The 11972-nt window shown below is 52.7% G+C and overlaps 1 protein-coding gene across 1 annotated transcript; it reads left to right on the forward strand.

Moving 5' to 3' along the window:
- Window positions 1–400: 400 nt before the first annotated feature.
- On the forward strand, window positions 401–1642 carry LOC309631034 (uncharacterized protein; the record flags this gene model as incomplete). Its single annotated transcript, XM_082396976.1, has 3 exons — window positions 401–570; window positions 782–938; window positions 1040–1642. 3 exons carry the CDS (start codon window positions 401–403, stop codon window positions 1640–1642), a joined length of 930 nt encoding a protein of 309 aa, XP_082253102.1.
- Window positions 1643–11972: the final 10330 nt, after the last annotated feature.

An 11972-nucleotide genomic window follows, 5' to 3' on the forward strand; every position in this document is an offset into this window, starting at 1 on the left:
ATCCCGGAGCCTCGCGCCTGCCCCATGAGGTGGGAGCTTTGGCCAGGCTGTGTCCCAAGTGCCCTCCGGCCCCTGTGGCCAGTGCCCCAGCGGGACAGCCGGGTACCAGCCTGCTGAGTTTACCAAGAAGTAAAGAGATACTTTTGAGTATTTCCCACTGACATTTGGACTTAAAACATTGCGTTTAACACAGCAGAACCCGGGTCTAGGATCGCCCAGGGCGCCCCACCCTCTCACACCCCAAAACCCAGGAAGTGGCTATTTGTAAGTCCCACATACAGAGCTCAGGAGATGACACACACTGGCCTCACAAACGTCACACAAGTCAATCCAGGCTTTGCTGTCAGTCGGAGGATACAGTTAGCATCCACTTTAACGTCAGTGTAAAATCCAACATGAGATGAGGATCGTCAAAACCCAGGACACAAGATTTTGCGGAGAAGTTTGGCGAGACTCAGGCCGGACTGGATGTGCATGCCTGGTGTTTCCTCCCGCGGGTCACCACGGCGCAGGCACTGACCCCCCTCTGACTGTTTTCCTGTTAACGGGAAGCTGCGGTTTAGCTGCAAGGTAAGGTGAAAGGTGAAAGGTGAAAGATCGCCCCGCCCTTCGTGTTTGGGATCCCAGGGACCCGTTCCAGTTCTGTTGTCAGGGACTGCACGGCCTGTCCGGCTGGTCCTCCGGAGGCCGTGAATGCAGGGCCCCGGGAGGGAGGGAGCTGGCCCAGGGCCCGCAGCTGGACGGGCTGGACCGGCACCTTTGCTCCACTCTCTTCTCTGAGGCGACAGTGGAATCCAAGCCGGAAGGCGGGTTGTCTGCGAGGACTTGCTGCTCAGGGTAGGACTGCACGCGGCTCTGCGGGGTCAGTCCCACCTCCACGTGCCTTCGCTGCAGCCCGCGTTCCCAACACCGGTGCCAGGGAAACAGGCCCCTTCCAGGTAGATCTCAGTGCTCTCAGGTGTTGTGGGTTGCATTGTGCCCCGCAAACTGTATGTTCTGGTCCTGACCCCTGGTACCCGTGAATGTGACCTTATGATAGGTCTCTGCAGATGTGATCCAGGTAAGACAAGGTCATCCTGGGCACAGCAGGCCCCCATCCGATGACGGGTGTCCTTACAAGGAGAGGGAGATTTGGACACAGATACAGACACACAGCAGAGGCCATGAGACGGGAGGGACGCAGCCACAAGCCGAGGGACGCCAAGGATCGCCAGCCACCAGCAGAAGCTGGAGAGGCAGGAAGGAGCCTCCTCCGGAGGCTTCAGAGGAGTGCGGCTCTGCCCACACCTTGGCTTTGGACGTCTGGCCTCCAGAACCAGCAGAGAACACATTTCAGTTTGCGGGGATGTGTCACGGCAGCCCTAGGACGCTAACTCAGCAGGGAACCCCTGACGCTGGGGCTTTACCTTTGGGTTTTGCTGTCAACAGCTGTTACGTGTCGAGAGCTAGGGCACTGCTGGCCGCCGTGCTCACAGCCGGGCGCTCCAGCCTCCCGCTGCCCGTCGGTGCCAGCCCCGCACTCCAATCCCCCCACCCCGGTCCCACTGCCTGGCACAGCTCCTCTGCGGGCTCATTGGCGTCTCTTTCACAAGCCCTCACTCTCCTCTCCAATCTCACACCCCCAAGATTTCTGAAACTCTGATTCAGCCAAACACAAAAGCGGAAGTTGTTCTCTGGCTACGCAAGCGCTCGGCTGATGACAGGGAGGCCGTCTCTGCGGCCGCTCAGCCCGGTTGGCGAGGCCGAGAGAGCGCAGAGATGGAGCCAAGGCCGGCCCCTCCCGGTGGGCTGCCAGCCCTGCCCCACCTCCGAAACTCACCCCAGCTCGTACGGAAAGAGTTGAGAAACGGCCCGCGTCCCCTGGGACTCTCGTGCCCACGGCCCTCCCATGTCTGACCCTCACTGAGAGCTTCCGAAACGTCCATTGCCCTAAACGCAGTTATTTCTGGGGGCCGGGTGAACGCTGTTGGAGGAGGTTGGGAGACCTGAGTGGACCCGCTTCTTCCTGGGGCCTGGCCCTCATCGGTCACTTAACCTCCCCGACTGGGATTGCCTCTGCGGCAGGAGGTATAGGCGCCCACCCTCGCTGGCATCCCAGGGGTTTATGAGCCTCAAAAGACATAGTATGTGAGAAGACACTTTGCAAACTCTTGCCCTGAGTCACCTTGGCCTGATGTTATGGAGAACCTGGGGGACTTTGCTATTCTCAGGAATTCTCCCAGGAAGAAGAGTTCAATGCCTACCTGACACTCACTTTTTAAATTGAATTTTAAAAGATGAAAGTATTATATGTTCACCATAAGTAATTTTTTAAAAGACAAAAGAAATTTAAAACAAATCAAGCGCTTGGAAACCCTCTATTGACACTAGGCCCCTTTTACACTCTATGTTCATCTTGCCAGGTTTTTGTCTGCATCACTGAAATCATTTAATATATGCTGATATTTCAGTGGTGTTAACACCGGCGCCTTCATGGTCCCTGAGGGAAGAATACAGAACAGGTCAGAGCCGGTGCTGCCTTTCACTCCTGAGACAGTCTGGATGCTCAGAGTTTGTCAGCCTTTCCCGTTCCAAGATTTTCTTAATGAACAGGAAAAGAAACGATTTCTTAAGCCAGTTCATAGACCTTCAAGAGGCAGAGAGTTGATACTCTCATTTGTTAGTGTGTCGGGTGAGCAGGTCTGTTTGATTCAGCTGCAGCTGAAATCATTTACCTTGGCGTTTCTAGAGCAACATATCTTCAGTGTCTGTCCCTGACATCCCCGGAGCTGCTTTCCACCTGCTGTGGAGAAAAGGGTTAACAGGCAGGCCCTGGGCTGGGAGCTCCCAGGAGGGTCCCCGGCCCCCTCGTGGAGGAGAGGGCCTCGCCGCCCCTAAACATTTGTGCTGGGAGTCTGGAACCTTCACCAGGCACAGGTGCCCGCGACCACCCCCAGGAAAGCCCCAGGCGCTGTGTCTCTGAGGGGCTCCCCGGGGAGACAGCACCTCACGGGCGTCACGGCTGGTGGTGGGGAGCTAAGCACGTCATGTGAGGGGAGGGGGCTCTGGAAGCTCACGCCTGGTCCCCGACTTGTCCCTGCGCCCCTTCCTTTTACCGATAATTGCTTTGTATCCTTTCTCTGTCCTGAATCCAGCTGTGAGCGCGGCCGCTGCTGAGTCCTGGGGGCCCCCTAGCGAACCTGGGGGTGGTCTTGGGGACGCAGACAAATATGCACAACTGACTTTTTAAAGCTCAGGGAGTTGAGTGTTTCAACACTGACAACTCTGTAATTAGATCCATGTTTCTGTCCTCTGTTCGGCAAACTTCAGCCTCATTTCTTTTTACATTTTTTAGAAAATTAATTAATTAATTTATTTATTTATTTATTTTTGGCTGTGTTGGGTCTTCGTTTCTGTGCAAGGGCCTTCTCCAGTTGCGGCGAGCGGGGGCCACTCTTCATCGCGGTGCGCGGGCCTCTCACTACCGCGGCCTCTCTCGTTGCGGAGCACAGGCTCCAGACGCGCAGGCTCAGTAGCTGTGGCTCACGGGCTTAGCTGCTCCGTGGCATGTGGGATCTTCCCAGACCAGGGCTCGAACCCGTGTCCCCTGCATTGGCAGGCAGATTCTCAACCACTGTGCCACCAGGGAAGCCCGAGCCTCATTTCTTTCCTATCCTGAGAGAGGTTCTGACGTTTTGCTTCATTAAATCATGTTTTCGTTTGTTCACCATCATTGACTGATGGTCTTCTCTGTGTCAACCGTATGAGAATAAATGATTGTGCATAAGATGATGAGAAAACCCGCGGGCTCACGGCTCCAACATGCTGGCCCAGGGGAGGGACAGACGCAGCTGCAGGCTGTGGCCTCCGAGAAGCCCAGGCGGCAGCAGGGAGCATGTCCAAGGTGAGGACAGGCGGGCAGGAAGCTCTGAATCTGACAGGGGAGAAAGGTTGACCGGGGCCATGAGGGTGGGAGGCACAAAGGGTCAGCCCCAAGGAGCCGGCACCAGGAGGAACAGAGGAAGGCACATTTGGCATCTCTCCTGAAAGCCCCGCGGAACCACGGACACTTCCTGAGCAATGATGGATCCAGCAAGGAAGGTGCTTTGAGAGTTGGCCGGGAGAGGAGGGCGTCTCCCCTGGTGACCTCCGGTGTACCTGGAGTGCAGAGGGTCCCAAATGGGAGTGAGTATCAGAATCCCCAGATTTCTGCTCAGCAGGACTTGGGCGGGCCCGGGAATCTGCATTTCTGGCCAGAGATCCTCAGCAGGGAACCCGAGGAGGCCAGGATTCCCAGGGGATCCACAGGACAGGGAGGCTCAGAGGGGGTGGGTCTGGGGTCAGAGGTCACCTGACTCCAAAAGCCTGTGCTTGGGCCCTGGGAGCCTCCAGCCTGGGGATGGGACAGAGGAGGTAAGGAGACCACGTGCTGGCCCCGCGGGGAGCAGCGACACCCAGCGGCCAGACTGAGACCCCACAGGAAGCTTCACATTCTCCCCCCTCAAAACACAGCTTTCTTGCTCTTCCTGATGGCAAAGTGACACAGGCTGGTTGTTCCAGGCGGGCGCAGGGGGACTGCAGGAAGGTCTAAAGAGGACGGTGCCCCTCACCCAAGATTCCACCCAGGGCAAGGCCAAGTCTGCTGGCTGGAGAGAGTGCCAATCCTGCAGAGGGTCTGGGCTGTGCACGTCGCCCCAGGAGGTGGCTAGATCCTCGCCTGCCTGCGCGGCTGTGCTCTGAGCAGCGCGACAGTGACCCCTGCGGAGTCTGCGGGGACGTGCAGAGGGAGAGATGGGTGAACCGCGGGAAGGACGTGGTGGTGGAACCTCACACGGGACAGTCACAAATTTAAAATATCTTCAGTGTGAGTCACGACAGAAACCCTCGAAGCAGACACAGATATAGAGCTCATCGAACCTGGTTCCCACCAGCCGCCCAGGCCCACTAGCCGTCTACATCTTGTCGACCTCATTTCTTTGATCTTGTCCCGCAGCCCCCAACGTTCACTTGTCTAATTTTCCCTGTTTCAAAGCAAATCCCAGACCTTATGGTGTTTTACCTAAATCTTCCAGCGTGCATCTGAAAAAAATGGACATTTTCTTACAGAGCCTCATACTTAACAAAACTAAATCAGATTCCTTAATATCATCTAATGGCCCATCCGGAGACAAATTTTCCCGATTGTCCAAAAAAATGACTTTTCAAAGGTGGTTTGTTAGAGTTGGGGCTCAGACTGGGTCCCTGAGTCGTGTGTTGCTGGGTGCAAGTCTCCGTTAATGGGTGACCGTCTCTCTTGTGTCGGTGGAAATAGGCCTCAGCAGGAAGCTTGTCTAAAGTCAACTCCTGGCTCAGGAGGTCAGGGTGGGGCCCAAGACTCTGCATTTATAACAAGCCCCCATGTCATGGAAAGCTCTGGGTCTCAAGGACTTTGCTGGCTGCCCACAGACCCTGGCCACCCGGCCGGCCTCCTCTTCCTGCATCTCTCTCACCCCCCAGCACCCCCGGGGCACAGACATCCCATCCCAGGAGCCTCTGAGAGGGGAGGGATGAAGGGACTGGGCAGGAGGGTCGCCTTTCCGCAGGGTCTGAGGTTTGACCCTGTGAGGCGTGGGGCCCCAGGCCGCACCTGATTTCCTGGTGGGAAGGGTGAGACTACCCTGAGAAGGGTCATCCCAGGTCAGGAGATGTCCCCGTCCTCAGGACAGAACCCCCCCCTCAGGCTCCTTTCCCGAGACCCCAGCTCAGACCTTCAGCCGGTCCTGCTGGAAACCCTGGGGTCCAGCTCCCAGCCTGGATGGCCCCCTAGCCTCTGCCCTGCTCTGGTAGGGGCTCTGAGAATGTCGGCACATCCTTCGGTGCTGCCCCTGCCCCAGAGCCGGTGCTTGCGGGAAGACGGGTGACTGAGGTCGCGGGCCTCCTGCTGACCTCCCCCTGTGCCCCTGCCCCCCAGGGAGCTGGTGCAAGGCGTCCAAGCTCCTGAGACTCCAGACGTGGCCCAGGAGGCTACAGACAAGGCCGGGGGAGGCGTCGGGGAGACGTCAGGACCCCGAGAGGACGCTCATGCTCACTGTTCCTCCAGAAGCACAGGCCGTGGGAGGTCCTGAGGGGCACTGGGGCCCCCTCCTCTGCCAGATCCTTCTGCGAAGGGCTGAAGCCAAAAGCCCAGGCAGGAGGTGGGATTCCCGTGTGGTCCAGAAGCCCAGGGCATGGTGAGTGGGCTCTTGGTTTGCCCGTCCTCACTTCACAGAACTTGACTCAGCCAAGCCTGGCATCCCTCAAAGAAGGTAGGCTGTTTAAATTCCCTGTTTATGAATTAGGACACTGAGGCACGGAGCAGGGACCGACTTCCGCAAGGGCAGCTCCATTACAGTGGGGAGGAGCGCGGGGAGAGGGGAGGGGACCAAGCCGGCCTGAAGGAGGAGGGGCCTGGACCTGTGTCCACCCAGACCCCGGCCACCGTGAGCACACACTGATGGGCGTCAGGGGTGAGCTGGGCTCCCGGCTTTCAGCCCCGGGTGGGAGCGTGGAAGGAGCAAACGCTGGGTCATTCCGAGGGGTGCTTGTCGTCAGGGCCTCAGCCCGGATCTCCCTGGGAGGTGGCAGGCGCCCCCTAGCTCAGCCAGGGCCGTGGTCCTCCTGCGGGCGGCGGTGCTGGGCCAGGCCGGGGCAGCTGTCCCAGGCAGGCAGGACCTGGTGTGGCGGCTCACGTGAAGACTCGCCCACCAGCAGCTCTCCGCTAACCTCCCTGTCATTTCCAGACGCATTCCGCACTCTCCCGCTTTCCCCACTGCTCCCAGCACGTGGCTCAGACCACGAGGCCACCGGCATCTTGCTGCGTGCTGACCCGTCCGAGGGAGCTCGCTCTCCTCCGTCAGGGCCTGCACAGGCCTCGCCTCAGTCTTGGGATCCCCTGGTGCACTGCCGCCTCCGTTTCACCCATTTTTCCCCAGAGATTGCACCTCGGGCGGGAGGCGTTCAGGCTCCCAACTCAAAGCCCGTGGCCGCTTAGTGAGGAGGCCTGAATGCACGGGAGAAATCGAGGCTCGGGGTGGCCGGCCGGAGGGACCCCAGCCCCACGCTCATTCCTGGTGAAAGCTTAGCCGATAGCAGCGTCATCGGGGCGTGGGGTGGCCTCCGGCTTCCCTCTCCTCTGCTCCTGAATAGCAGACGAGAAAGGAATTGATCCACAAACTGCTTCCTCCCAGGTCAGCCTCTCTTCTGACAAGATCTAAGACAAGATTTCACTTCAGCCACTTTTGCTGCCCATTTCGTTCCTGCGATGTCATCTTCTGGATTAAACCCTCCGTGAGCTGCGTTTTCTTGGGCTGAAGCCGCTCTGCCGGGGCTCCGTCTGCTCCCGAGAGACCCACGTCCGGTCAGTCCTTCAGAGGAATCCTACTCGCGGGGCTGTCTGCACAAAAGAGGTCCCAGAAGATTGATGGATTCTTTAGAAAAATACCAAGCCCATCATCATACGGAGGGAAACACAAATTCGGGGGAAAAAAACACAGACAGGAAGATACCAACACCAAAAAGTGTGGAGGTGAATGACCTCTGAGTACAAAAATTCTGTGTTTGGGAACTTAACCTAAGGGGTGGGCAGAAGTGCCTAATTAGGGGAAGGGGCTCCAGGCAGCCTGTGTGAAGCCGGTGATGGACCCGACCAGTAACAGAAGGCCGTCTGGATGGGCCATGGGATGTCCCAGCACTGACTGCTGCGCTCGTGGAGCCCGATAGAGAGAAATGGCGTGAGATAATATAAGTCACATTTTAGTGGGACAGCAGCCGATGCCTCTGCAGATGGGCCGCCAGAACAGTGGTTCTCAGCCCAGCTGCACACACGTGGGTCAAACCCATGAGCCTTAAAAACGGCCTGGGCCGGACGCCGCCACAGACATCCTGACTCAGTCGGTTCCGCGAGGCTCAGGCATGCTGCCCAGGGATTCCAGGTGCAGCAGTGGATGGGATCCGCAGCTTTAGAGGGTCAGTGAGAACTCACTATGGCTGGTTTGAGGAGAAAGGGGTGTATTGAGGGGTGCTGGTCACCATTCCTGACCATCGGGACCTTCTCAGGTTTCCCGGAATGACCCAAAGCCATGTGACTGACCTGGGCCACCAGGAAGGGCCACCACCCACCGCAGCCCTCTGCCTTCTAAACCCCTGTGAGCTCACGGGGTTGGCAGAGCCTATATCACAGCAAGGGCTACGCAGCCTCCGCAGGGCAGGAAAGCACACATGGTGAAACGAGCCAAAGTGCAGCGCTCGCGTGTTCATCTGCTTTGGTATCTCGGCCTAAAAGAGCGACACGTGGCACCAGGCCAAACGAAGCCCCCAAGGATATCAGGGTCTCAGCCCTGGCACCTATGAATGTCATCTTATCAAGTAAAGTGTTTGCAGGTATGTTTAAATGAAGGATCCTGAGATGGGGACATTTTTCTGGATTATCCAGATGTCCCTAGATGCCATCACAAGAGCCCTTATAAGAGAGGGACAGAAGGAGATTAGACACACAGAGAAGGCAGAGGACAATGTGACAATGGAAGCGGGGATTTAAAGATGCTGAGATACTGACTTTGAAGATGGAGGGAGGGGCCATGAGCCAAGGAATGTGGGTCCAGAAGGTGGGAGAGGCCAGGACAGATTCTCCTCTGGAGCCTCCAGAGGGACCCTGCTGACGCCAACACCCTGATTTCGGTGAAGTGAAACTGATTTGGACTTGTGGCCTCCAGAACCAGGAGAGAATGAATTTGGGTCGTCCTGAGCCACGTTTGTGGTGCGTTGTTACAGCGGCCACAGGAAACTCATACGCATGGCCCAAATGACAGATACAAACACACACACACAAACACACAGTCACAACAAGGTGGGAGCTGAAAGGGCCTGGACCCCACGCTCCTCCATGCCCCAATCAGCCAGGACCCTCCCCTGGAACCCCCTGCTTCCTGACTCCTGGGTGGGTGGGGGAGGGAGTCACCCAAGTAGAGGCCACCCACAATTTTCTGAGTCTTCAGGGCACTTTTTTATAACCTCATACTTTCTTGTAGTTTTTAAAAAATTGGTTATTTATTTCTCAAAACACTTCAAAGTTAGAACCTTCTTTTATAAACACTCAAATGTACCTGAAGCATTGATTTAATATTTAGAGGTATTTCAATGTTATGAATACAGATACACAATCTTTTTTTTTTTTTATGTCTGGGAGAACAATTTCTCTTGGCCATTGCTCTTTTTTTGTTTTTTAATAATTCTTTATTTTATTTATTTATTTTTGGCTGTGTTGGGTCTTCGTTTCTGTGCAAGGGCCTTCTCCAGTTGCGGTAAGCGGGGGCCACTCTTCATCGTGGTGCGTGGGCCTCTCACTCTCGCGGCCTCTCTTGTTGCGGAGCACAGGCTCCAGACGCGCAGGCTCAGTAGTTGTGGCTCACGGGCCCAGCTGCTCCGTGGCATGTGGGATCTTCCCAGACCAGGGCTCGAACCCGTGTCCCCTGCATTGGCGGGCAGACTCTCAACCACTGCGCCACCAGGGAAGCCCCAGATACACAATCTTTTATGTGTGTTATAAACATTTTCTCCTAGGTTGGATCTTTTTTTTTTTTTCATGTAACTCTGTCTCTGGTTGACTTTGTCACATTCAAGTTCTAGATTTTGGTGTGGCCCCATCTGTCAGGTTTCTGGATTTCTTATGTTCTGGAAAGGTCTTCCACAGCCCAAAGAAGTGAAAAATAGGATTTGTATTTTTTGTGGGACAAAAATAACCAGAAGTCTTAATTTTTATTTTAGATTTTGCATCTGGAATTTTGTGTGTATGTAAAATGAGGAAGACACCTTATTTTTTCCTCCCCCAAATAGGTCTTTAATCAACAAACACAGTTCAGAAAATAGACTGATTTTCCCTATTGGTTTGAAATGCCATCTTTATCACAAGCTAAATTCATGTATGTCTGTTTTGTTTCATTTATCTTTTTGTCAGTTCCTTTGCCAGTATTGAACTATTATCATTATTATAGCTTTAAGGTTGATTTCCCACAAGATAGATAAATTTCCCTGAGTATTTTTTCTTTTACTTGTGTCAATTTTTTCTTGCTATCCACTCTTATTGGTTTTGCCTAGATTAACTTGAGAACCAACTTACCTTCCTAAAATACTCTCTTACGATTTTTATAGAAATTACATTAAATTTATAATACTCAGTCTTTCCTTCCAGGAAAGTATACTATCTCTCAATTATTCATATAAATTCTATGTCTTCAATAACCTTCTATAGTTTTTTTTAATAAAGAACTTGTCCGTTTATTGTTTAATTTATTCCTAGGTACTTATATGTTTTTGTTGCTGTTGTGGTTGGAATCTGTCTTCCATTACATATTTACATTTTTAAATATTTTGAAAGGTTTCAAAATCCATGGACCCACCACTAGATTTAACAAATGTTAACATTTTCCTCCTTTTGCTTCAGATCCTGTTTTTTAAAACAATAAAGTGTACAGATACCTACAGTAATCAAGACAGTGTGGTATTGGAAAAAGAAAAGACCAGTTGATCAATGCAACAGAACAGCGACTAAAAACGGACCCAAAACATACGGTCAACGGTTCCTGTCAAAGGTCCCGGTGCGGCTGACCAGCAAAAGGAAGGCTCTCCAGTGAGTGGTGCTCCAAAAATCGGGGCTGCATCGGAGACCTAAAGGTAGAAGTGAAAACAACAAAAGTGCTAGAATAAACCACAGGAAAACAGGAGGAAATCTTTGCAGCCTTGTAAGCAAAGATTTCTCAGGACTCAAAAAAGCACTAACCAAACACACAAAAAAGGATGAATGGAACTTCATAAAAATGAAACACCCCTGCTCATCAAAAATATCATCAAGAAAATAAACAGGCAAATCACAAACTGGTAGAAAATATTCACAGCACATATGGTTGACAAATGAGTTGTATCCAGAATATGCAAAGAATCCTGCAATTTAATAATAAAGAGACAAATATCCAGCCTTTTTTTAATGGGCAAAGACTTGAACAGACACTTCACACACACACACACACACAGATATACAAGTGGTCAATAAACACATAAAAAAGTTCTTAACATCATTAGCCATCAAGGAAGTATCAAGGAAAATAAGGTGGCTAAAATTAAAAAAGGCTGACAATACCAAATGTTGGCAAGACTGTGAGGCAAGTGGAACCTCTCACACTACTGATGGGAGTGGAAATTTTTACTGCAGTTTCTTGGAAAGTTAAATATATATACATTTTTTCTATGACTCGGCAGCTCCTCTTCAGTTTCAAGAGAAACTAAAAATACATATCCCCCAAAAGCCTTGTACAAGAATGTTCAAGCTTAATTGATAATAGGCAGAGACTAGAAACAACCCAGATGCTCACCGACAGGAGAATGGCAAGCGAACTGTGGCACAGCTACAAGCCGGGTCACTACTCAGCAGTGAAGAGAGACTGCTGCTGTATTAACAGCATGGGTGAAGCTCAGAAATGTTGTGCTGGAGGAATCCAGACACAGAAGAGTACAAATTCCATTTATAAATTCCATTTACTGAGATTCTAGAGTTGGCAGAGGAACGCCTGATACTAGAAATCAGGTCTGAGATTGCTTCTGGGGTGGGGAATGGACCGGGAAGGGACACGTGAGAACTTTCTGGAGTGATGGAAAGGTGCCTGGCTTGCTGGGTATTTGTCAAAACCGATTAAGTGGCACACATCTGAGCATTTCACTGTGCGTAAATTACACCTCGATAAAGACTAAAGCCAAGACTATCTCACAGACGCAATTGAAGCTTCTTATGTACCCTTCCCTAATCCTATTCTCCTTCCTCCCTCCCCAGAGAAACTCAGCTCCAAGGTCTTTAAAATTAAAATCGTGCCTCCAAAATTCTACTATATTTGTATGGATTCATAAACAATAAGTAAAAATGTCTTATGTGGTCAAATGCACATGGTAAACACGGGCTGTTTGCCGCTTTTATCCAGGGTTATGCTTTG

Source organism: Balaenoptera borealis (genome assembly GCF_965194805.1).
Source record: "Balaenoptera borealis genome assembly, chromosome: 6".
Taxonomy (NCBI): Eukaryota; Metazoa; Chordata; class Mammalia; order Artiodactyla; family Balaenopteridae; genus Balaenoptera; species Balaenoptera borealis.